The 27,194-nt window shown below is 39.0% G+C and overlaps 1 protein-coding gene across 2 annotated transcripts in view; it reads right to left on the reverse strand.

Annotated features, from left to right (window-relative positions):
- Nucleotides 1-27,194, reverse strand: part of PLXNA1 (plexin A1) — a 332,347-nt gene that overhangs the window by 150,426 nt on the left and 154,727 nt on the right. For both annotated transcript variants that reach the window (XM_063291689.1, XM_063291688.1), the window contains exons 4-7: nucleotides 15,615-15,715; nucleotides 9,605-9,728; nucleotides 9,281-9,434; nucleotides 7,976-8,075 (exon numbers count right to left, since the gene is read on the reverse strand). In XM_063291689.1, coding sequence (XP_063147759.1) covers nucleotides 7,976-8,075; nucleotides 9,281-9,434; nucleotides 9,605-9,728; nucleotides 15,615-15,715 — 479 coding nt within the window. The remainder of the gene's footprint in view (nucleotides 1-7,975; nucleotides 8,076-9,280; nucleotides 9,435-9,604; nucleotides 9,729-15,614; nucleotides 15,716-27,194) is intronic.

Below are 27,194 nucleotides of genomic sequence, written 5' to 3' on the forward strand. Positions count from 1 at the left end.
ATACCACAGCTTGTCAGATATTTAAAAACAGCTATCATATCATCTCACAATCTCCTGTACAGGTTTAACATGTCCAACACTTCTAACCATTCTTCTGAGGTATTTCTTTCCAGGCCCCTTATGACCTTAGCTGCTCTCCTCTGGATACAGTTCAATTTGTCAATGTCCCACACAAATTGTGGTGTCCCAAAATGGACACAAGATTCTAGGTATGATCTGAACAACTGAAAGGAACTGTGCCTTCTCTTGATCTTAACATTATATTTTTGTAATGCAGACTAGGATTGCTTTTCTTAGTAGCTGCACCACACTGTCAGCTCATGTACAGTTTGTGATCCACCAAGTTTCCCAGGCTATTTTTGTATGTCTTCCCAGTATGGTTTCCCCAATACTATATTCATTATTTTTCCTACTGTAATGTAGAACTCTGCATTTCTCCTTGTTGAAATACATCTTTATGCCCATTGCTCCAAGTTGCCAAGATCCTCCTGAATATGGATGCTATCCTCAGTATTTACTATCCCCATCTTTCTGTTAACTGCAACTTTGATAACCATATTTTCTAACCCCTTATCAAAGTTACTTATAAATAACTTCAACAGCACAGAACCTAGAACACAGCCATTCAATATTTCCCACCAAGTTAATGTAGCACTATTTGATGTACACTTGGTCAGTATGCTTGTTCATCCAGTTTTCTATCCTTCTAATGGTAGCACAGTCCAACCCCTATTTTGCCATCTTCTCCACCAGTATGTCAAGGAAGACCTTACTGAATGCTTTACTGAAGTCAGAGTATTTTGTATGTGCTGTTTCTGAAATGTATCACTTTTACCTACCTTGTCAGGTAGAATTATCATGAAAAGCTTGCTTAAGAATACAGTATCTTACAAAAAGCTATTTTTAGGGTCAGTATTTTAATTCATACTCATGTGATTTTGAGTAACAAACAATATCAGCATTACTTCATGCTGGCAGAACATGACTGGAAAGATCCTGGCAATATTTTCATACGTTTTGAGTTTTGCCAGCTCAGCTGCAGTGCAATGCAAAGGATAAGAAAAGCATGTGATTAAGAGGCATTTTCACACTGACACAGTGGGGGCAAACCAAACCATTGTAACATATATTACAATGTATATGCTGAGGCAGGAATAGCAAGTTAGTGGAAACCAGAAGATAAAGTAATTGGCCATAGTCAAGAAATTTTGCAGAATGTGTATATATAATAGCTGTCTATCAGTACCTATTTTCCAACACTTTTTTCTTTACCAAATTAAAATATAGGCAACAAACTAACAGCATTAAAACAGGTTTAGGCAGGTACTGAAAACCCCTGGGCAGCCCAGAGGGAGAGTAACTGTTTATTATTTGAGCAACAAACAGTACATGAACAACCTTCTACTTAATCCAACGGAAAAGATACTTTTCTTCAAAAAATATTTCAAAAATATTACTTCAAAGTATGTTTGGTCCTCAAAATGGCTATATGTATTTCTGTTCTACAATCCATTAATTAATTCTGCTGTATTAATTTTAAACTGCAGAAATGTATCAAAAAGAAAAACGTACATGAAAACAAGTAGGACAGTTAGTTCCAGTTCCAACCTTATCCTTGCTGTTCTTTAACCAACAACTTTGTATTACGCCCATCAAAAACGATTTGGTATTATTTCACAAAGCTATATGAAATGTCTCTCAAACTAAGAAATACTAAACCATGCTTAAAATCAAACTCTTGTTTTCTCTTCCTACATTTTTTTTTTAAATGTAAGATGGTTTACCACAAGCTTCATAGATTTAGCACAGGCCTGCTCTTGACATACATCTTCTGGGGTACTCTGTCAAAAACAACGTTTTGGTAGGAAATGGATAATCTGTGCTGAGATGTGTAATAGCTGTCTAACTCCTAGTATCATGACAATCCTGTCATTAAACCATAAAACTAGGGGTAACTAAGCCAACCTTACTGAGCACTGCCCACTCTGGTAGTTACATTCCAAGATAAACAGGGCTAAGTCCTTCACATGACATACTATCTGCATTTTTAAACTGGAATATTAAGGACTAAATATTTCAGACATACAAAGCAGATGTTCTACCACTGAGCTGCAGCCCTTTCCCACTGAGGGCTGCCTGCTAAATGGCAGCTTTTGTAGAACAATATAATCTGTCATCTCATGGGGACAGTTGCCAGGAAAAAAAGCACATCAGAGTCCATACACTCAGTTCTTATAGTCTTCCAAACACAATTCATGTTGATTTGTGAAATCTTAATAGCCCCTTTGTACCCTATGAAATCTATTTCTAAATCTGACGAAACACTACCTTCCTAGCTATTCTGCTTACTAAAGCTGAATACCGCTAACACCCTAACTTCTTCTATTAGGTAAAACCCTCCTTTTAGAAATCTGTCAAAGTCGTCTATTAGGAATTTTTCCAGAACTTTTAGGATTTTGTTTTGTTTTGTTTCCAACAGTGTTATAGAAAATACACAGTGAGTCCGCATCTTGCAAATGTTAGAGTGAGAGAAAGCAAGGGCATTTGATACATTGTGATCTCAGACCATCTTTCCCCAGTACAGTGTATTTGTCTTAAAAATATTCTGAGATTTTGAAGAACTGATGTAAACGCATTATGACAGTTCTTCAGCTGATGTCAACAAACTGTGCCAGCTTTACTGAAGCACCTCCAATTTACCCAAGTTACTGAGAAGACTCCCTTTATTAATTTGAAAATTACACCCATCTAGAGCAGAGGAGTGACTTAATGCTCAAGTTCCTAGCTTTTGATCCCAAATAATACTGCCCAGATATAAAAGTCAAATGTAATTCATGGAGATAAGTAAACTACAAAAGAAGACTGTTTGTCTAATTGAGATAAGGACTGCTCCTGATACTGGGATTTATCCATTTGACTAACAGAATTCTCTCTAAAAGAAGTATGAAAACTGGAGTCAAAGTCTATTAAATACAAACATATGCTTATTTATAATTGCTACTTAAATGTATGGTATCATACTGCTAGGGATCAAGCATTTTTTAAAAATCCAGTACAAATTTATTATATTGGTCCCTGTCTCATAATCCCATCTCTAAAAGTCAAAAACCAAGTGTTTCTATTTTAGTTTTAAAATTGTTTTCTACATTTCTGCAATTACAATGTAGCCTACATGGGCTTTTCCTAATACGTTCCCAAACATAACAGCCAGACTAAAGATGATTCCCACAAGGGTTATTGATTGTATTGCAGCTTTTTTGATAGCAGTAACACAAGCTCCCATTTCTTCCAGATCCATAACCTTAATTAGAGAGCATTCTTCCTTCAAACAGCTGTCCTTTCTGCCTATGAAAAAGGTGAAAGGTCCCCTGTGCAAGCACCGAGTCATATCTGACCCTTTGGGGGGATGCTGCTTTTGCAATGTTTTCTTGGCAGACTATAGTGGGGTGGTTTGCCATTGACTTCCCCAGTGTTCACCTTCCCCAGCAAGCTGGTACCCATTTTACTGACCTTGGAAGGATGGAAGGCTGAGTTGACTTGAGCCAGCTACCTGAAACTCCAGCTTCCACTGGGATCAAACTCAGGTTGTGGGAAGAGTTTTGGTTGCAATAATGGTGCCTACCACTCTGCACCACATGAGGCTCTATAAGCATGATGTACAATTTAATCTTTGTGGTAATTCAGTTTCTGCCTAGCTGAACCTCCCCAGATCTCCAGACCTAAGTCAAGTCTGCTCTTCAGTCCATCAAGTTTGCACCCAACATATTGTCATGCTCCTTGACAAGCACTTTGATATATTAGGATTCAGTTAAAAATGGTCTTGCAGTAGAAACATTCAGTTATAAGTAAATAACTGACAGAATGAATAGAAAACTAATGTTTCACAAGTCACAGGTGTTTTATTAAAGCTACCTTCTATAAATTAAACACCATAAATAATCATCTTGTGGCAACCTGCCTAGAACATGTCCATTAAGTGCCTAATACACCATCTGGAAAGTGATCATGTCTAAACATATCCAAGAAAAGTGTAAGTACCAGACAAAGACCAACATAGATATTCTACCTATGCATAGCATACAATCATAACCAGAAAGAGAAGTCTACCACCATTTATTTGCCATCACATATCTTTGTATGTGATATTTCCTAATAGTACTGCTCCACTATTCACATTGCTAGAGAATGCAGAGCATTGTAGGAGGTAGAAAAATGTTTTAAACTAGTATTTCTTAGTACTAGTTGCTGAGGATACACAAAAGAAGACAGCTGATGCCTTCATATATTTGAAAGTGCCCAGAGCTATTCAGATAGTCATGCATTTTGAAAAAAGTGCTGGACCAAGTGTTCTTTGATCAAATTAACCACAGAACTTTTAATGACCTTCTGAATGTTACATATATGAATGACACTTGTACATATATGAATAAATAGCAGTGTGAGTTAAAGCAATGGCTCAATAAATGTTCTTATATGTGTTTGTACTATAATGACAAATTAGAAACAAAAATCACTTAGAATTTGATTTACCTCCACTAGGTTACTTTCAGAAATGATCAGCTTAGAAAACATACTAATACATGCTGCAAGTTTACAAACCTACTGAGTAATATGGTTCAGAGGCAGATCCAATGAAGAGGAAAGAAAGAGCATTTTAGGTTCTTAGAAAATATTTTAAATTTACCAGTTTTCATTTTAAAAACTGTTTTAAAAGTAGAAAGAACACATTGTCCAAGCAATTCCTGTTAGCAAGAAGCAAGCTAAATTATGTAAGGTTGAACAGAGATTCGATTGGCATGCTAACTGATTGCATGTTAATATATGATGACAAACATTTATTTATGTATTTATTTTTCAGAGAACTTATTTGACTGGTCTTCTTTCTTTATTATTATGAACCTCAAAGCCAGATGATAGCAAAGGAATAAGGAGACAAAAAAAAGTCCCATTGTAAACAACCACTGCCAGTGATTTTATAAATATTAATACAAACCATAATTTGCTTTTTAAAATAATTCATCTAAAATTAAAATTCAATCTGATCATAAATCAGCCACAGTTGCTGTTTATTGCAGAGTTTTTTGCTTTTTTACTTTTTGCATATATTAATATTTTAAAACAGCATCCTTATTCTGCCTTTCTTGAATAAAATGTACTCTTTAGCAACTCTTTTATAAAGCCACTTTTGTTTGTGTGTGTGTTCATACATGTGTAAAAAACGTACACCCCATCTATCCAAGAAATATCTTTAGACTTATGAAATCAAAGAAAGATAAACCAAATCTGAAAAAAAAATGCTTTTCTCCAAAAAGGATTGAGAAGAAGAAGAAAGTCCGGTTCAGAAATCTCCCTCCTTCCCCGCCTACCCCCACCCCCGCCCGCCCACAACCTCCAGAAGCCAAGAAATGCTCTCTAAAGGAACAGCAGGTGGTACTGATTTCCCAGCAGCAGCTTTGGCATCACCTCTCTGTCAGGAAAAGCTATGATGAACTGTCCTATGTGCATATTTTACACTCTGCTGCCCAGATCAGAGTTTTGACTGTTCCATCCTGCTGTCCAACTTTTATACCCTAGGGCAGTGTTTCTCAACCTTGGCAACTTTAAGACGTGTGGACTTCAACTCCCAGAATTCCCCAGCCAGCAACTGGCTGGGGAATTCTGGGAGTTGAAGTCCACACGCCTTAAAGTTGCCAAGGTTGAGAAACACTGCCCTAGAGCTTTCTCCAGTTTGCCGGAATCTTCACAAAAAACAAGTACAGGCATGTTCCCTCACCCCCGCCCAGCAATAGATTTCACTGCAGCTATTTCAGCATCTTTTAGGCTTCTAGCATCTCAACAGCTCCTTCCCTTTCTTAAATATCAAGAACAAGTATTGCTTAAAATTATCTCCAAAGCCATTTCAATCTCTACAATTTCAGGTTCAGAAGCATTTCTCTTTCTCCTTCCCATTAGTATTTTTAACCTATCAGACTACAAACATGCCACTGAATGACAGATTATTAAGTCCCCTGAATTTGAATGTGTGACTTCAGATCTCTCCATGTCCCCAAGAAGGGGTCTGTCAAATCCTTCTTTATCCATAATCGTAACTGAGAAAACAGTAGACATATCGTCAATACTGTTTTAAATGTTGTCTCTACACTTATATTTTATATATACCAGTAGTAATTTTGAATACAGAGTCTCTCTGTAGGTTTCTGGAAGTCAGGATGTAAGCATTGCTGAGGATTAATCTGAGGAAGACACTTCAGAAAACAAAAATTGTTAGGTGGTCCCATTGACTACCTGCACCAACATAGCAAGATTCTCCAGAATGTTCCAATTTGCCTGAATAACACTGTAGCCAGACTGGACATAACAAGTTGAGGGGGGATGGGTCAGCTATGGTCTCTAGCTTATGAGAAAAACTGTATTGCCCACGGCTGAAAAAAAGTTGCCCATTCCTGTAATAAAGAATGGAGCAAATATATCCCTTCTCTGTTAATCCATAGGGTAGGACTGGGACTTAAGGGAGAAACAGTAACAGGGTAGATTTCTGCTAAAGATTACAAGTTTATTCTATACAGAAGAAAATTATTTGCCACCTGATGACATTGTCCATGAAGTACATAGGCTTCTCTTCCCTGGAATATTTAAGCCAATCATCACTCAACCAAAACTGAGTCAAAAGCAAGGTCCTTCAATGTCCCTTCCAACTCCATACAGCTACGGCAAATAATATGGTTACCATTCCCTTAAATCTTTCTGTATTTAACTGAGATAGATAGACAGACAGACAGACACTCTATCTATCTTTTAAAGGGGTATGGATTTTGTATACTCTGGCATTATATGATTTCAGTCCATTCACTTATGCTTCTGTCCTGAAAGTCTGAAAGTCCTGAAAGGACAGAACCAGCTGAAAATTGTAATAGGAAAAGACAGTAAATTAAATTACTGTTGCAGCATTTGGTAAAAGGGTTTGGAATAATCACTTTGCATATGAAAATCATTTTGGTCAGGTATCATGTATCCACAAACACAGCAATCCCAGCAGATAAAGCTAGACACTGAAAGCAGATACCAAAGATTGCAAATAAAGTACTTATTTCATTTCAATGATTTTTAAACAAATCTCATTCAATATACATAATTTTCCATTTTACCATTTCAGACGACCAACCAGCATCCCCAACAAACAAATATTTCCTAAGGAACAAACTCAGATTGACCCTATTAACTGTTTTTGCTATAATTAGCTAGATACTATGGAAGTCATTCCTTTCTATAGATTCTCTGAAGTATGTATCTGATCACCTTGATCACCTTGGTATATCTTGGTATATACCTTGTCAAGGTGACAAAGTGTGATGTATCTGATATATTGCCAATTTAGATTTTATGGTTTTCAGTATGTAAAATCTTCTAGTTTAAACGATTTGAATAAAAGAATCTGCCAGTTGTTGACCAGATAAATTATAACCATGCATGAGTTTAGTCCTGTCATAGATGCACCCAATGCAAATAATGCTGCCAATCATACATCCACATCCACACAGGAAGTTGTGTTCTTTCAAGAATTAAGGCACCCTTTCCCCATTAACTGATCTTTTCAATTTATGTTCTGAGCATATGTAATACTGGTAAGTTTTGCAAACCAAATTACACAAACTTCACTCACAGAACATCACAGATACAAACCATCCTAAGAAAATGTATATAATTATCTCTATAGAACCAACAAATGGTCATAATTAAGCCATTTCTTATGACAGTAAATACATGTCGCTTTGGTTGCCTAGTTTTTTTGGCCAAACCATACTTTTATCAGCCAAGCAGTGGTATAGTTTTCCTTAAAATAAATACGTCAACTCAGGAAACAGTCTCTGACTTTCCCCTCATGTTGATTGCTTTTACTATACTGTATACTATTCTCAGCCTTCTCTCAGAATGAGTCCAAAAAAATTCAGAGAAACATGTATTTCAGGTAACTTACGATTGGTGAACACTACAGTTGTAAAATACAAAATCCACAGATGCAAATTTCTTTCCTGTCTCTTTGGACTTGAGATAGAGCTTTACCACTCGCTTATCACCTAGAACAGAACAAAGCAAGCATACAGATCAGAAATAATCAACAGATTGGCATGGACATCTGTGAAAATAAGACTTCTTGATTTGACCAGATTGGAATAAGTATTTCTGACTGAATTGAGAAATAGTCTCAATGAATACCAATGACATGAGAAAACATTAATCATGGAAGAACATGATCCATTCACACCACTTTTCTGCTTTCAGGATAGCTATACAGTAATGATGTAGAGAGTAAGTAATCTTGCTTGGTGCAAAACTTTAAAAAATCAGGTGAAAGACTATGATAATAGGTCTTTAACTGCTTAGTACAGAATTTATATCTGGTATTCTCTACCTTAAATACTCAGAATGAAATCTAATCTAGATGCTTTCTAGATCTAATCAATCCAATCTAAGAACTTTCTGCAGATGTAATTGGTAAAAGTGCTCGACTGAACTTTTTAAAAATGGGAAACCAAGAGATTTGTGGCAAGTATAACTCAATGAAAAATTAGCCTCAGCAAATCACTGGATCATTCTCAAGCTACTCTATCCAAGTTGCTATATCCAATGACAAAACTAACTTTCCCAGTCCCCCAATTAACATGCATCTCAGTTATTGGCCTTCTTTCTCTACCTGCATGTTACTTCTCCCTCAGGCCAATGTGTTATATCTTCTTAAGGGATTTTGATCTTCTCTATATCAAAAACATCCTGAGTATTTGAGATCAGTGTAGATTATACTATCAGAACACAGAGGACTAAAGTATCTGCCTTCCATGTGGGGATAGAAACAACAACATACTTTTAAATAGTGCTTTTCATTACCCAGAGAGAAGGATTTTGTATTGGAATAAATGCTTTACAAAAAGTGTAGATGGCTCCACATTTATATTTCTTCAGCTCCTTCAAAACTGATCAGGGTTTACTGTGGTTCTATATATATAAAAGTGTGTTAAAAATGCACCCAATTTTAATAAGGTGAGATAGACGTATCTACAAACTTACAGAAACATTGTAAAAACATGTTCCCAAAGATCCAATTTTTAAGCTTTCTAAAACAGGTTACATAATCTATTCCACTTTAACATCATAACAATAAGCTACAGGAGATTGGACCAGCTATTGTATTACTTAAATATTTGTTGAAAAATTCAGTTCCCTAAGTACGTTCAGTCTGTTCTAAACTTAACTGGTGCAGGCTAATGAGATGATCCAAACTCACCTTGCCCTCTGGTAATAGGTATGACATCTTTTGTAGACGGAGAACTACAGTAGATTCTGCCATCTTCAATACGGCTTTCAGATTCTGTGAAATCTTCAAAGGAGCAGTTCACACCAGCCAAGAGATCAGGAACATTCCAGGCGTGCAAAACCAGCTGACAGAATGGTGGGGGAATCAGACAGACACACACACACAAAATCTATTCAGTGATCTGTTTTTAAAAAGGATCTATAACAAAAACCACATACTTCACCATCCTAAAGAAATATACTGACGTCAAGCTAGCTAACAAGACTGTATAGAACTCAAAGTTAAATGACCCACCAGGACCTCTGACATGGTGACTGATATATTCCTAGGCTGAACAGTAAGTTGAACACACTGGCGCAGATCTGAGGCAAAACGCTGATGTTCATCGGCTCGATCACAGTGGTCCTTCCGAGAGCAGCTGTGAAAAAGCAGAATACAATGTCTGTAAGACTGTGGTAATCTTTAGCTACAACTTATAATGTTCTCAGTATGTTGCTACATTGATGACTAATGACATGCAAAAAAACTATTTTATTTTCATCTGCTAGTTCATTTTAGTTTTATTTAAATTCTGCCCCATCTTTCATAGCTGCTTTGTCAGTTACGACTGAAATGGAATAAAAGATGCACAAATAAATAAATGAGAAAGCCCTTCCTACATTTCACAAATAATAAAAGAGACTGCAAGGTATTATCAATTGAAAGCAATATAGAACAATATATGCTAAATCTTCACATTCAAATAATCACTGAAACATTTCTTTGGCAATTCAACTTCTTTTTGTGTATTATATTCTTCTCTTGAACCCACTTCCATGTTTATAAGAAAACTAACGCCTAGCTACTGGTCAGTATAAGGATGGCAGCATCATTTTGGCCACCATTAAAATTAATCTTAATGAGAGAGGAGTAAATGAAACACTGTACAATACAAACATAGGTATGTCTTCTCAGAGGAAGCCTTAATGATAATACAAAAGTTTGTTGCTAGGTTATTAAAATCTATGTTTTACTGCAAAAAAATCTGAGTTGTGAGAACAAGCCTTATTCTTCTGATTTCGTTTGCTTGTTAAATTAAATTTAAGTCTTTCCCTCTGAAAATTAGTTCTTTAAACAAAGAACCCCCCTTATTACTCCTTAAAGTTAAATTACTATTTTTATGTTGGGATTTTAATTTCATCTCCAATTGTGTATGGATTATTAAGGACTGCGAGTAACACAATAAAGTAATCTAACAAATACCATGCCGAACAGCTTTATAGTATTCAGTGGTTGTATAAATGCTTGTAAGTGTGCAGTGAATTTCACATGCTTTTGTAGTTGTGATCTTTACAAAACCACTACATGGTAAATCACAGAATCACAGAATAGGAAAGAATCTCAGTGTATATCTCATCCAACATGCTGATTATGAAAGAAATCCTTTAAAACTGTATTAGCTTCTCAGACATTTTTAAAAAACGTCGAACGAAGGAAAGGCAATCCAGTCTACTATCAAACATAATGATTATCTAAAAGCTAGGAAGGTATTTCTAAAGTTACAAAAAGTCTTATAATTTGAACTAGTTGGTCTGGATACTATGAACAACAGCTCCGTCATCTCTGTACAATACAAACATAGGTACGCAAAGATGCAAAGATGGCTACCATGATACCTTTTAATCATGTCTTCTCAAAATAAGCATATGAAATGCTTACAAACTTTCCTCATAGGGTCAACATATTTATCACCATTCTCTAGACGTATCCTAGTTCATTAACAGTCTTCTTAAAGTATGACAGCCAAAGCTGCCTATTTTCACTATGCAAGTGGAAGGGGTTGAAGTTAAGAGTAACTTACCCATGGCCATCTAGCAAGTTCATGGCAGAGGAAAAATTCAAGCTGGGGATTTCCTGATTCAGTTCTCAATATCTGTATGACACTGATGATGCAACCTTATACTTGGGCATTTGTATGTTTGAATTAGATCCTTCTTCAAATTTCTGTAGGGCAAAGGAATAGGGCTCATCCTTTAACATCCTACCCTATGCAATTCCATGCTCTTCCCATCTCATGTATTATGGTTTTACTTGCTGGAGTCCTGCTTCGATTTCCTTTGTGCCCTTACAGTTCATCACATTCATCTATGCTCTCGATTAATCATAAGCAACTCCAAATATTCCATCTTTTTCATAAGGCAGCCATCCCGTTGCCCCCATACACTGTTCTATCCAGGTATTCTGCCTCCATTAATAAGTTGAAATGAGTTTCTTTTACTTTTCCTCCCTGCATTTGTGATAACATTATTTCATTATGGAAAGCATTTAATTAAGCAGAGGGCAACACAGAATAAGCAGATACACATGCACCTTTCAAGGTTTTGGTAATCTCAGTGATTTATCTCCCAAGCAAGTGCCAGCATGACACTGCACAGTGGAGTTTCTGAACCACTACTGCATCCCGCCCATATCCCTGGGATGCTTCAGGGAAAGAAATGTCTTTGAATTTTAATTAAAATGCTCCACATGGCTAAACCATCAGGACTCTGTAGCTTCTAACAACTTTTCCCCCTCAAGCCCAAAGGAAACCACCCTTTCTTATGTCTTTCAGTTTTTGTTTTGTCCCTTCTCTTTTATGCTTTCATTAGTAACCCTATATGGGAGGCCCAATTCCTGAATTAGACACTGAATTATAGGTTACTTTTGATCAGTAGCAGCAGATGCAAATGATCTTCAGAGAAAACCAGATTAATGAGTATAAAGAATAATGTCTCCTTCATACTATTTCTCTGCAGCTAAAGTAGGACTAGAGATCATTCCCAAGAATATTCCCTGTGGCCAAATGCTCCTGGATTGGCAGCTCAACATTGCGCTAGATCAGGCCATTTTCAATGGGAACAACTTAATTGTTCCAAAACAAGAAGCATTATAGTACCTGCAAATGATGCCAACAGCCAACACTCACTCACTAACTCATTCACTTACTTACTTATCGCATTTTTCCACCGCCCATCTCAAACGACGACTCTGGGCGGTTTACAAGCGAATTTAAAACAGTAAAAAATTAAATATCGATTAAAAGAGATACATTATAAAATATACATATACAAATATACTAAAGACTCTAACATATAAAATATGAGATCAAAAACCCAAGATGGTGAGATTGTAGTCTTGATAAAATTCCCCAGGTTGCATCAAGATGTCAGCCATCCCCATGACAAACTATCCCCCCTCCCACCCCAGGCAAGGTGGCACAGCCACATCTTGAGCCCCTTTTGGAAGGCCAGGAGAGTAGGGGCTTATCTCTGGAGGTAGTTTATTCCAAAGAGTGGGGGCTTTGGCAGAGAAGGCCCTCTTCCTAGACCCTGCCAATTGACAATCTCTCATGGACGGGCTCCGTAACATGCCCTCTCTGCCTGACTGGGTGGGATGGGTCAATGTGATCGGGGTGAGACAGTCCCTCAGGTAACCTGGACCCATGCCATGTAGGGCTTTAAAAGTGATAACCAACATCTTGAATTGGACCCGGAAGCAGACTGGTATCCAATGCAGCTCGTGCAGCAAACATGTTATACAGGCTGTCTTTGAAGTTCCCAAAACTGCTCATGTGGCCACATTCTGGACCAGCTGTAGCTTCTGGATACTCTTCAAGGGTAACCCCATGTACAGTGCATTGCATAACTGAAAACATTTGATAGCTACTACAAGTATTGACATGTTATGCCAAGCAATAGAATTACATTCATAAAGGTGTTAAGGAAGTTTCTTCAAAGTATAGACAAGACAAAGACAAAATATTTTCAAGCAGGAACTGTGATAAATTCTAAATATGCTATATTAATGCCATTACCATTTTCCCCCTCATTTCCCATTACTCCAAGTAATTCAATATCTAAGTTCACTGTATATGTGTATGTTTGCATGTGTGTCATGGTCCCTGTTCCAATGTTCCTGTGAACATCATAACCAGTTCCCATGCCATGCTGGTGCTGACAGGTGTTACTGTTCGGGAGGGCGCTGCTCTTGTTCTTTGTACCAGGCACTGATGTAGAGGCTTTGGAATGTCTATTTGGGTTATCTCGCCTGTTCAAGAACACTTTCCCGAAGACCAGCAGGAACCGTTAGGAACACCTGCAGGCTGCAGAGAGTGGACTCTTACTGACTCTGGGGGGAGGGATTGGAACTGTCTAAGCTTTAATTGTTTGAAAGACCTGCGCTTTTGCCATTCTCAGCTTTGCTTTTGAACTTGCATACTATCCAGTAATAAATCAGATATCCATAGGCTTCTTGTGTGAGTCTGGTTAGAAACTTGGGTAGACATTCATCACAATGTGTTTGTGTGTGCATCACTATTAAGATGCTGCACTCTCTCAAAATAAATAAATAAATAAATGGTGGACGACTGGTCCCAGGGCAGCAAGCTATTTTTTGGAATGCACATTCTATGTCAATATATGCTGGAATGAGAGTGATTCCCGCAGTGTTTCAAGACAGGAAGTAGAAAATTTAATCCTTAGCCACCCACACATTAGACATTCAGAAGCTGCTGATGCAGTAGACAACTGGCAGCTCAGAGCTGGCTGCCATCAATCAGCTTTACAGCATCAAGCATATACCACAGAGGCAAGAGCAGACTAAGAATACACACTGGACATTGAGGTTTACTTCTCTCAGCTTGATACAAACAAGTGAGGACTACTAGCAATTCTTTGCTCTATTCCCCACTTTGCTAGTTCCACATTCATGCAAATCAGCAGGATGAGGGATTCCTGGCAGCTACAATGGACAGAATTTTTAATCCCTAGCAAGGTTGGAGGAAAATTTGCTGAGCTGTCCTACTGTAGGAGATTCAAGGTTGAATATACATGACAGACCTACTTACTCAAGCAAAACAAGTAATTTCCCCAACATTACAAAATGAAATGATAATGTCGCCCTTATCCTTGTCATAGTTATAACACTTTATGAGTATGCACAGCACTTCAATCTTATTATTGCAATCTTATAATAACTCCATGAACTCAGTATTATATAAACATGAGAGAGGGCAGTGCTGTGCTAAGAAGTAGCATTTTCCATAAGTGAGTTCCTGGCAGAGGAAAATTTGAAAATTTCAGAAGCATATAAGAGAACTCTACTGGACCAGCAAAAGTCCACAGCTTCCTGCATTTTGCTTTTTACAGAGGTTAACCAGATGCCACCAAAAGCCATAAGCAGATCTAGAAATGAGCTCCTCTTGCTGTTTGCTCAGCTCTTCACATTCAATAGTCTACTGTTTTCGAATAATGAGATCTCATAGCAGCCTTGTAACTAATGCACTCCAAACTCACTCCTGTCAACACCTACTGTCATTTTTCAACTCTATGCCTTCTACCATGCTTCTTGCAATTTCCCCTTTTTTCTCTTGGACCTTCTTATTCTTAGCACCCATTGCTTTAACAAATTGTTTTCTGATTTAACTTAGCCTCCATACATATGCATATACAGTATGGCCATCTTTTGCTATTTTCCCTCAATTACAGTCTTCCAAGTTCCTGTCTTATGCATTTCATGCAATCTTATACTCTGTGGCAGAAACTATGGTACTTAGGTGTTCAGTACATAATATTGATACATTTTTCATTTTTATTGGTGAAATTTAACAGACTAGTACAACCAAATACACTTTTTTTTAGCAGTTTGGTGTCCATGCTGCCTTTTTCTTGCTGGGAAATCCTTGTGAGGTCCAGCAGCCAGATGTGTAGACTATTTTGCCGTGACAAGTCACGCTGCCTGGGGTGCACCACAAGGAGGCTAGTCTACATTGCACCAAGCTGGGCTGGGAGAGTGATTGCCCAAGGTCGCCCAGCCGGCTTTCATGCCTAAGGCGGGACTAGAACTCACAGACTCTTGGTTTCTAGCCTAGAACCTTAACCACTAGACCAAACTGGCTCACCAAATACACTAGTGATTATACAGTAAAAATGCACATCATCGTGATTAAAATAAGCTAAACATAAAAGAAAAAGGAACTAATAAAAAAGAAAAAATAATATCATCCATATAGCATCAGCAAAAAACTCTTCCAGTCTCTAAACTTAACATTACAGTTAGACCATACAGAATCATATTGCTCTTTCTACATAACCCTGTTACTAAATAAATGATTAGTAGTACTATTGTAACAGGTTTGTAAGCACTCAAAACGTCAGAAATAAGGTTTCCACAATGGGACAGAGTTTTTATAGATAAATAAAGGAGTGTTGAGAATAAGAGGCAGGAGACACCATCAAATCAAATCAAATCAAATCAAATCAAAAAGATAACAACTCAGCATACTTACATATTATGTAGGACACACCAACCACAGTGAGGATCCCTGGAACCCAGGCACAGTGCGCATGTTGTATATTGCTCACAGCTTTCCACTGGCACACGAGTCACCTGGGGGATAAGGACTAGTGTTAAACAAATTCTTACTTCAGAGAATGTCAAACCACAGTCCTTATTCATGTGAAATTCCTAGTGCTCTTTTTCCCCATTTACCATCAGGTAACTGAAAAGAGGTTCCCCAATTTCAGCACCCTATTCATTGGTTATAAGGGAAGGAAGGGTGGAAATGTCAGGACCAGGAGCTAAAAAAGCGAAGTGTGCCTACCCTGTCATGGCACAAGCCCTCTGGAATGAGATTCCTCCTGAGATCCATGTGGCTCCCTGATAGCATTCTGGAAAGTCTTAAAGACCTGGCTGTTCTCCCAGTTAGGGTTAGGATGGATGGGGCCCCTGTTGGATCTGTTTGGGGGTGTGGGTATTGTTAGCTGAACTTGCCATCAGCTCTTCTTTTTTTTTATCATTTTATTATAATGCATTTTCTAGTTTGTTGGGGTATTTTGTTAGTTTGGAATTTTTTTATCTGTCTGGTGCTTAAATTGTATAAAATTAAATTAAACTTAAAAAGGGCCTTGCCTGAAGCAGAGATGCGCTTCTTGGCAACTCAAGACAATTATTTCCCAACACCAACTCTCTCTGTCTAATACTATGCTACAACATTATGGTGTTGTACTGAGGGGAGGGAATTATGGTTACCAACCATCATCTTTTAAACATTCAATTCTCCTTTGATATAGGTAATTGGGAAGAGGTGTTATGACAGCCAGCTGTTGAAAGGAATACTTCATTGCTTCTGCCAGAAGAAAACACCACTGCCTTTGTGAAACAGATGGCAGCACTGAAAAAAGGTAAGGCAGAGGACCCTTTGTTTACCACCCCAATTGTTCTCCATGGACTATACAACATGATTACAATACAATCATTAAGGGGAAAAAAAGCAATCCAGTTAGCATTGGAAGCATTCTAGAATTCAAAATTATTTTCTCATTCCTTCAGCTTCTTCTGCTATTTCAAGGGAAGCATACTTTTTTCCAAACTGGAGTCTCCACTTGAATGATGTGGTAGGGTTACACTCCAGAAAATAGCCTAGACAATTATAGTAGTTATTTTACTTTAGACAACATTAATTACAGTAAATATGATTACTCCCTATTAAATTCTCCCCATCACATCTAAACATTTCAGTTTAGAGGCTATTTGGTGGTGGGGGCCTGATGGTCTGCATGTGGTTTTTGGGCCTAAGATTGTACATGCCTCAAATACAGGACCCTCCACAAACAGTTAGAAAATATGACAGCTTTCCCCAACCTGTTATCTTCCATATACACTGGATTAGTGCTCCCATCATCACCTGCCAGCATAATTATGTTATGATCATTCTACATATCAGATAGGGAACTAGCTTGGAAGGAAATGGAGTACAATACTCCCTAATATTTTTAGTGCTATAAAACCTGAAATGGTATTGAACTGAAATAGCTAAATTTCAATAAAAGAAGATACAATATGCACATATTCCCTAATTGAAATAGTTAATGCTGAAATCACCCAAGGACTGATTCGGGAATTAGCAAAAAAGGATCTGTCTGAACATTACAACTGAATTTTCGGCATGAGGGTCCTTTTGAATAGGTAAGTTAGTAGGTAGGAATGCCAGCAAAGGTGCAGAAAATCTCACACGAATTAAGCAGTTTTGTATAGAGAGGGGGAAAAAAACAAGAACAAAATGCAAGATTGCTTTGCTTGTAGGTTAAAATATTTCTACAGTTCCCATTCTTGCAATCACCACATTTAAAGCCAAATACCCACAGTGGGCCTGAAAGGGTCCACAAAATATAGGTCAAACACCAAGGTTCTAAGTCCAGTGTTAATGATTGGAGGCACCCTGCTACTTCTTTGAGGCTGGTGATCACAGAAGAGGGAGAGGAACACACATTTTTGTGCTTTCAGTTCTCTCAATATTCCCTAGAGTCATCCCTGAGTCTAGGAAATAAAATTCTGGGTCTGTTAGACCAGTTTCCAATTCAGAGGAGCCCCTCTGAACATCAGCTGAGAAGAGCTCTTTCTAAAAGGGAAGAAAGGAAATATCATGAGGATGGGAATGGCTGAAAGGAACGTATAATCCACTGTGTAGACTAGAATGGTATGAAACACGAGACTAAGAATTGCTGAGTGCACACTGACACCAGTATGAATGCTTTCCCAACATGTAGCTCATGGAAGCATAACAACTATACCTTCTCAGCCTTTAAGAAAGGACAACACTACCCTAGCTTCCCACAGTATGTTGCAGTCATCTTTACCCCACTTTAAATTTCCATGTTATCCTATCCTTTCTCAAGGAAGTCAGAGGAGTATTCATATATGATACCCTGAGGTAATAGTATCCATCACAACATCTCTGTGAGATTATAACCAATTCAAGGGCATTCAATGAATATCAGGAAAAATATAATCACACTAAGCCATGCACTATGTTTTATAAATCACAACAGCTTTGTTCACAGAACCCAATAAACCAAAATCAGACAAGCCAAATTATGTTTTAGTGTTCAGCCTGAACTTCACCATAATGTCTCTTCAATTTAGAAACCTGTTTTCCAGAGCTCCTGGCCATATGAACAGAGCCTTATCTATGTAAAAATTGGGCAGATACTGAGTGAATGTATATCAGAAGTGGGGTCTGTCACTTCATGTTCCTGCATATTTGTATTCATCCTTCCTGGATGAGTCATGAAAACAGAGCTACAGACTGCCATCAATTTCCACAGGACCTATCTAGAATAGCTTCATTATGGATGAAGGATCTATAAGGATTGAAGACTCAAAATATGTACATGTTTCTCACTTGCTACGTATTTATTTTGTTTCTAATGTATATATCTCCACAAGACAGCTAGAAGTTGTCTGTTTATCTGTTCCATACATTCAACATTTTTGAGAAATTGATTTCAATAATTCTCTGGGAGCCAACGTTTATTTTAATTACCAAAAGGTTTATCACTTACTCTTCACTATTAAAAGCAGACAACTATGCCAACATCCCTCTGTAGATCTGCATTCTATCTCAGCACTATCAGGACGACTTGTCTATTACTCTCTTTTTATAGACAGCCAGAATGTGAAATAAAATCTGGCTTCTGGGCAATTGGCCACTTAAGAAATTTACCTACTTAGTAATAAAAATTGTTTACTTTTTCTCATCAATCTTTCATTTTAATATTAAAACTGACAGTTCATACTTCAAATATGAATCGGGCAAAATAATTCAAAACCCAATGCTTGTATGAGTTTAAATATGCAAATAAAAGCCTGGTTCAGAAAGCAATTAACCATCTTCTTAAAAAAAAACATGATTAACAACTTTAGAAACTGTTCTTCTCCAAACCTTAAAACATTTATAGAAGCATATATATACAGGTAACAATTTCACGGCCTCTAGGATCTGACTATACATAACACCGTGTTTCTCAGCCTTAGCAACTGTAAGACGTGTGGACTTCAGCTCCCAGAATTCCCCAGCCTGTAACAAGGCTGGCTGGGGAATTCTGGGAGTTGAAGTTCTCATGTCTTAAAGTTGTCATAACACATCGGTAAAGTCCTTGTACTGCCCTCTAGCTTTAGGGAACTGTAACAAAAACTACACAGTACTAGCTTCCAAGACAAATAACCATGCTCTTTTAATCTTCTATCCTTGGGATCCTCTACCCAACCAGTGTGTGTCAGGTTGCCCATAGATATCCCCCTTACTGCAATCTGCAAAGGAATTGCAGGTACGCTGCCATGCAAAGCACCATTCTTTTATTTCCACAAAGGCAGGCTTTCTTCGAAAATAAAACAAGTAGATATGGTTAAATGTTCTTTTGGTAAATGTGCCCAGAAAAAAGACAAAGTTAAACTGAACTAGGGGTTAGAATCACGGAATCATTGAGTTGGAAAGAAACTTAGAACTCATCTAATCCAGCCCTCTGCTCAGTGCAGGATCCACTAGAGCAGTGTTTCTCAACCTTGGCAACTTTAAGGTGTGTGGACTTCAACTCCCAGAATGCTGGCTGGAGTATTCTGGGAGTTGAAGTCCGCACACCTTAAAGTTGCCATGGTTGAGAAACACTGCATTAGAGTATTTCTCACAGATGACCATCCAGCCTCCTCCTCTAGTGAAGGAGAATTCACCATTTCATGTGGCAGCCCATTCAACTATCTGACAGCTTATACAGTTGGAAAGTTGCTCCTGATGTCTAACCTTGAACCTATTTCCTTGAATTCTGACACACTGATTCTAGTCAAGCTCTCTGCAGCAAGAGAAAGTAAGTCCATTCTGTGTGACAACCCCTTTATGTATTTTCCCTCAGTCAGCTCTTCTGTGAGCTAAATAAACCCAGATGCTTTAACTGTTCCCTGTAGGGCTCAGTTTCCAGATCTTCACTATCTTGGTGGGCCCTCCTCTGAATTTGCTCTATCTGTCACTATCCTTTTTGAACTGTGGAGCCCATAACTGTCACAGTGCTCCAAAGGAATCTGGCCATGGTAGAGGAGAGTGAGACAATCACTTCTCACAATCTGACTCTATACTCCTGTTAATGCACCTCAACAGTATTTGCCTATTTAGCAGCTGCATCATATGACTGGCCGTTTAACTTGTGGTTGATCAGGACACACAAATCCTTCTCACATATAATACTGCCAACCCAGGTCACCCCCATCCTATACTAGTGACCTAGATTTTTCCCATCCAAATGCAGAACTTTACATTTCTCTCTGTAAAATTCCATCCTATTTATTTCAGCCCGCTGTTCAAGCCTGCCTAGGTTTTTAAAGATCTTCTATTTTTATCTAAAATATTAGCTACCCTTCACAGTTTGTGTCATTTGTTGGAATATCCTAGAGATCTATACAAGATGATAAGGAGACCAGTTTGTCTTCTGATAAATTGTTATTTTGTGATTGGCTATATCTGCAGTGAGAGTCAGTTTGGTGTAGTAGTTAAGGCACTGGGCTAGTAACAAGGAGACCATGAGTTCTAGTCCTGCCTTAGGTACAAAGCCAGCTACGTGACCTCAAGCCAGTTATTCTCTCTCAGCCCTCAGAAGAAGGCAATGGCTCCCAGGCTCTGAAATCTTGCCAAGAAAACTGCAGGGACTAGCCCAGGCAGTCACCAGGAGCCCACACTGAGTAGAAAGACGACACACACGCACACACACACACACCACATACATGCCTGCAGTGGTAGCCATTTTGTAAATGGGCATGAGTTGGTTGGAGTTGGGCAGCATCAAAAATAAAATAAAATAAAGAAGCCTCCTCCATCTCCACACCCCCTGAGCACCCAAGATATGCTCTGAAAACATCAAACACTGACATAAAGATGTTAGGAATTCTGCTCTATTTTCAGCCTAGAAGATAACCTGTGCATACCACAAATCCCATATTGGTAAGCCTCTGTCCATATTGGTAAAAAACACTGGGCACAATACTGCATCTTCCCATTGTCAATCAGCTGAAAATAACTCACAATGTGTTTCCAAGCACCAGCCTGGCAGCCAAATTGGGTTCATCAAGCTCCAGGTGAGTCATCACACCAAGCTAGTATACTGTTTGGCTTGATGGACCACAACTTGTGCAGGCCTCTCCTAAGGTACTTCTGCAATCTTTGTTTTACTAACTGTTCTATCCAGGCCAAGAAGATGAATAATGAGGAGAGTCTCTGGAAACAGAAAAAAAAAAAGTGCATCAGTCACCCCAAAGTGCTTGTTTTTAAGTCCAGCGCTTCCTTTTCCAGAAGTCTCATCAAATACAGAATTTATGTATAACACAAAAGCAAAGACTTCTGAAAATCCTGAATTAGTTATGCTATTATATAAGTGAATCAAATGAAAAAAGAGTAACTTACAACAACCACAACAAAACTGGTATGTCTTTCGGAAGTTAAGGAAGACTGATACTTGAGTGGTCCTATCTAGGAGCTCTTGAACATTTGGACTTATCCCTTGCACATGGATATATTCCCTGTTCTGTATGCAACAGTAACTGCTGCAGTATACCCCAGGCATGCTTTCCAGGCTTAGCTTTCCATCCTATGATCTCTCTATCAACATGCAAATCTCAGTCACAAAGTCCATTAGCCGAAACTTTGTTTCCTCGGTCAGTACATGGCATTGCCCCATATCACAAACTCCTTGATTGTTTTTTTTAGAAAAGGGCTCAACTCAACAGATTGTAAACACATTTTGTATCACCCCTGAAAGGAAGAAGAAAATACGTGTTTGTACGTTACAGTTTGCATAGTTCCAAGCATAAAAGTTGTGAGTTTTTTTATACAGACTGTAGATTTGCTTATTAAGAGCCAGTTCTGTGTAGCAGTTAAGGCACAAGACTAGATACTGGAAGACTGTAAGTTCTAGTCCTGCCTTAGGCATGAAGCCGGCTGGGTGACTATGGGCCAGTCACTTTCTCTCAGCCCTAAAAAGAAAGCAATGGCAAACCATTCACTTCTGAAAATCTTGCCAAGACAACTGCATGGACTTGTTTGTGTAGTTGCCAGAAGTCAAGACTGACTCGAAGATACACAAATGTACACAAAGATTTGCTTATTTGTTGTTTATCTGTTTAGTCGCTTCCGACTCTTCGTGACTTCATGGACCAGCCCACGCCAGAGCTTCCTGTTGGTCCTCAACACCCCCAGCTCCCCCAGGGACGGGTCCATCACCTCTAGAATATCATCCATCCATCTTGCCCTTGGTCGGCCCCTCTTCCTTTTGCCCTCCACTCTCCCTAGCATCAGCATCTTCTCCAGGGTGTCCTGTCTTCTCATGATGTGGCCAAAGTATTTCAGTTTTGCCTTTAATATCGTTCCCTCAGGTGAGCAGTCTGGCTTTATTTCCCGGAGTATGGACTGGTTTGATCTTCTTGCAGTCCAAGGCACTCTCAGAATTTTCCTCCAACACCACAGTTCAAAAGCATCGATCTTCCTTCTCTCAGCCTTCCTGATGGTCCAGCTCTCACAGCCATATGTTACTACAGGGAACACCATTGCTTTAACTATGCGGGCCTTTGTTGTCAGTGTGATGTCTCTGCTCTTAACTATTTTATCGAGATTTGTCATTGCTCTTCTCCCAAGGATTAAGCGTCTTCTGATTTCCTGACTGCAGTCAGCATCTACAGTAATCTTTGCACCTAGAAATACAAAGTCTTTCACTGCTTCTACATTTTCTCCCTCTATTTGCCAGTTATCAATCAAGCTGGTTGCCATAATCTTGGTTTTTTTGAGGTTTAGCTGCAAACCAGCTTTTGCACTTTCTTCTTTCACCTTCATCATAAGGCTCCTTAGTTCCTGGTATCATCTGCATATCTGAGATAGTTAATGTTTCTTCCAGCGATTTTAACTCCAGCCTTGGATTCCTCAAGCCCAGCATGTCGCATGATGTGTTCTGCGTACAAGTTGAATAAGTAGGGTGAGAGTATACAGCCCTGCTGTACTCCTTGCCCAATCTTAAACCAGTCCATTGTTCCATGGTCTGTTCTTACTGTTGCTACTTGGTCGTTATACAGATTCTTCAGGAGGCAGACAAGATGACTTGGTATCCCCATACCAGTAAGAACTTGCCACAATTTGTTATGGTCCACACAGTCAAAGGCTTTAGAATAGTCAATAAAACAGAAATGGAGGTTTTTCTGAAACTCCCTGGCTTTTTCCATTATCCAGCGGATATTGGCAATTTGGTCCCTAGTTCCTCTGCCTTTTCTAAACCCAGCTTGTACATCTGGCAATTCTCGCTCCATGAATTGCTGAAGTCTACCTTGCAGGATCTTGAGCATTACCTTACTGGCATGTGAAATAAGTCCCCTGTTTGATAGTTTGAACATTCTTTAGTGTTTCCCTTTTTTGGTATGGGGATATAAGTTGATTTTTTCCAGTCTGATGGCCATTCTTGTGTTTTCCAAATTTGCTGGGATATAACATGCATTACCTTGACAGCATCATCTTGCAAGATTTTGAACAGTTCAGCTGGGATGCCGTCGTCTCCTGCTGCCTTGTTATTAGCAATGCTTCTTAAGGCCCACTCAACCTCACTCTTCAGGATGTCTGGCTCTAGCTCACTGACCACACCATCAAAGCTATCCCTGATATTGTTATCCTTCCAATACAGGTCTTCCGTATATTCTTGCCACCTTTTCTTGATCTCTTCTTCTTCTGTTAGGTCCTTGCCATCTTTGTTTTTGATCATACCCATTTTTGCCTGGAATTTACCTCCAATGTTTCTAATTTTCTGGAAGAGGTCTCTTGTCCTTCCTATTCTATTGTCTTCTTCCACTGCCACGCATTGCTTGTTTAAAAATAATTCCTTATCTCTTCTGGCTAACCTCTGGAATTTTGCATTTAATTGGGCATACCTCCCCCTATCACTGTTGCCTTTTGCTTTCCTTCTTTCTTGGGCTACTTCTAGTGTCTCAGCAGACAGACATTTTGCCTTCTTGGTTTTCTTTTTCTTTGGGATGTGTTTTGTTGCCGCCTCCTGAACAATGTTGCGAACCTCTCTCCAGAGTTCTTCCGGGACCCTATCTACTAAGTCCAGTCCCTTAAATCGATTCTTCACCTCCACTGCATATTCCTTAGGAATATTAGTGAGCTCATGTCTAGCTGATCTGTGGGTCTTCCCTAATCTCTTTAGTCTGATCCTAAATTGTGCAAGAAGAAGTTCGTGATCTGAACTACAGTCAGCTCCAGGTCTTGTTTTTACCGACTGTACAGATGTCCGCCACCTTTGGCTGCAAAGGATGTAGTCAGTCTGATTTCGGTGTTGTCCATCTGGTGAAGTCCATGTATAAAGCCGTCTCTTAGGCTGTTGGAAGAGAGTGTTTGTTATGCAGAGTGAGTTGTCTTGGCAAAATTCTATCAGCCTATGTCCTGCTTCGTTTTGTTCTCCCAGGCCATGCTTACCTGTAATTCCAGGTGTCATTTGACTGCCCACCTTAGCATTCCAGTCTCCCGTGATGAAAATAACATCTCTTTTAGGCGTGTTGTCCAGTAGGTGCTGCAGATCCTCATAGAACTGCTCTACTTCAGCTTCTTCAGCATCTGTGGTTGGGGCGTATATTTGGATCACTGTGATGTTAGATGGCTTGCCCTGAATTCGAATTGAGATCATTCTATCGTTTTTTGGATTCTATCCAAGCACTGCTTTAGCCACTTGACTATTAATTATGAAGGCTACTCCATTTCTTCTGTGGTCCTCTTGTCCACAGTATTAGATGTGGTGGTCATTTGATATGAAGTGGCCCATTCCAGTCCATTTGCTTATTAGCAGGGTATTTACTTGCTGCAATTTTGACTGATGCTGAAAGGTTCAGTTCTTAGCACTCTACGAAACTCTTATTATCAAACAGCCAGGCTAAACCTCATTTTAAAAACCGTGGGAGCTTCTTTCATTGACTCGTCTTTGCCCCAGACACAAACTATAACCCTCACTCTTCTTAATCTGCCAGGAGGAGTCACCCTTAAAGGGTTACAAGTTCTTTATTAATTGCTCCTCCAGATTTGATTAAAATCCCCTCATTCCTCAGGCCCTTTGAGCTTTGTTACAACTGCTCATTTAATTACTTTCCACCAACTCCCTGATAACAGCATGCTGTGGATGAAAGCTATTTTTATTACACAAAAGTGAGAGAAAGGGACCTGTACAAGCAGAATGATTCTTGAGTCAGTGTCATCACAGCAACTTAAGCAAATGTCAAAAGCCTCTTCTTGTTGTATCCAAGGAGATTTGGACCTCAGTTGTAAAATGAACCACGTGTGATATTCAATACTTTCAGTGCCAAAAGAATATACATAGATGCCTAGGCTCAAAAGAATCCACAGAATCCAGTAATTACCGACCAAGATATTACAAAACCTTCTCCCATGTTTTGTCCATGTTCTGTGAGGGACTTCCTTCAGTTGCCTCTTCCCAGAATCTATGCTGATAGAAGATAAATTAAGTACGGACTTCAGATTTCATATTTTGCCTTCTTTCTCTGGAGCAATACATCTTGGCCTCTCTTCCAGGACACAGAATTTGTCTGTGATATATAAAGATGACTGCAATTGGTCAATTAAAGTATGGAAAAGAGCATCGTTTCTGGAATTCTTTTCAACTTCTTAAAAAGAGCTGTGTTCTAGGTCACATGATTGGAAGGAGGACGGGGGCTTAAAATGGAGGAGTTGGCAACTTTTAGTTTAGTTTTTTAATTTGGTAAGTATCTATAGCTAAGCACAGTACAAGACCTATTTTTTTCTTCATAACAACCCTGTGAAATAGGTTGGGCTGAGCAAGCGCAACTGGGCCAAAGCTATAAGTGAGCTTCTGTGGATGAGGGAGGACTAGAACCTGGTCTTCCTCCTCCTAACCCAACACTTTAACCATTAACCATTGGCTCTATAACACATTCCAAGTCTCTGACAAATTGCTCCTCCCACAGGGACTTTTTCAGGATTATTTCCCATTGTCCCCAGGCTAATCTAGTTCTTTTTTTTTTTTTAATTCAGGGCTTTCACATAATTTCTTTCCAATGTTCTGTTGGTCTGGAAAAAACGAGAAGCCCTGGCTGGCAAAATAACTTCTGCTGGCTCAGGTTATGGAACCAAGAAAAGCCCTTGGTAGTTCTGCTTATTCGACTGATGCTGCTTCTCTCTCTGCTTGCTACAACAATTACTTACAGAAACTGAACTATATATTGCATTTTTGTCAAGAAGTCAGCTTGAATGGGCCACCATGTAACCACCCCTGCTGTTAACACATGTAAAACACATTCCTAGCTCTGGTTTGCGTACAGATGTTCCATTACAAGCATCAGCACCATGGGGTGACCAGCTCTGCCCTTTAGAGCAGTTATTGGCATCCAGTTCAGATCTCTGTTTGAAAAGGATGCTATGCCACTTGCCTTCAGGGAGAGGGAAGCCAGTCTTTCTGTCTCCAGCTTAACCCCTTCAAAATGTGCCTGCCTGCATGTCCTAGAGGGGTGGGGCAGGGGTGGAAACTACTAGCCTAAGATTCCCAGCCTCTGCTTTGAGCTAATCCTGCCCCAGAACATTCCCAGCTCTAGCCACCTCTAAACTGAAGGCCATATTGTTAAATCACTAACCCCAGCTGAAGTCTGGATGTAAGCAATCCAAGGTTTACCCCAAGATTAGAATAGTTGAGAAAAGGTGGAAAATTACTACCTCTAGACATTACTCCTAAATTGTAGATGAATCTGTCAAATATCTCACTTGCAATAGCCTCAAGCTACACTATCTAAATCCTTACACAGATTGCTTCAAATGCTGCATACAGTGGAGACAATTTACCTTCTTCACATTAAAACAGAATCTTATTTTCAGCTATAGGCAAGTAAGTGAAAAATACTGATATAATCCAGAGGCTTTGGATGGCACTTCAGCTCTGGAAACATATTTTGAATTTCTAGGCATCAGTCCTTCACAGGAGAAAACAGGGATACCATGAGAAGTTAGATCTCTGCATGCTCAGGTGCCTGGGGTTTTTCCAAGGCCTGCTTG

The sequence above is a fragment of the Candoia aspera genome, chromosome 2 (genome assembly GCF_035149785.1).
Source record: "Candoia aspera isolate rCanAsp1 chromosome 2, rCanAsp1.hap2, whole genome shotgun sequence".
NCBI lineage: Eukaryota > Metazoa > Chordata > Lepidosauria > Squamata > Boidae > Candoia > Candoia aspera.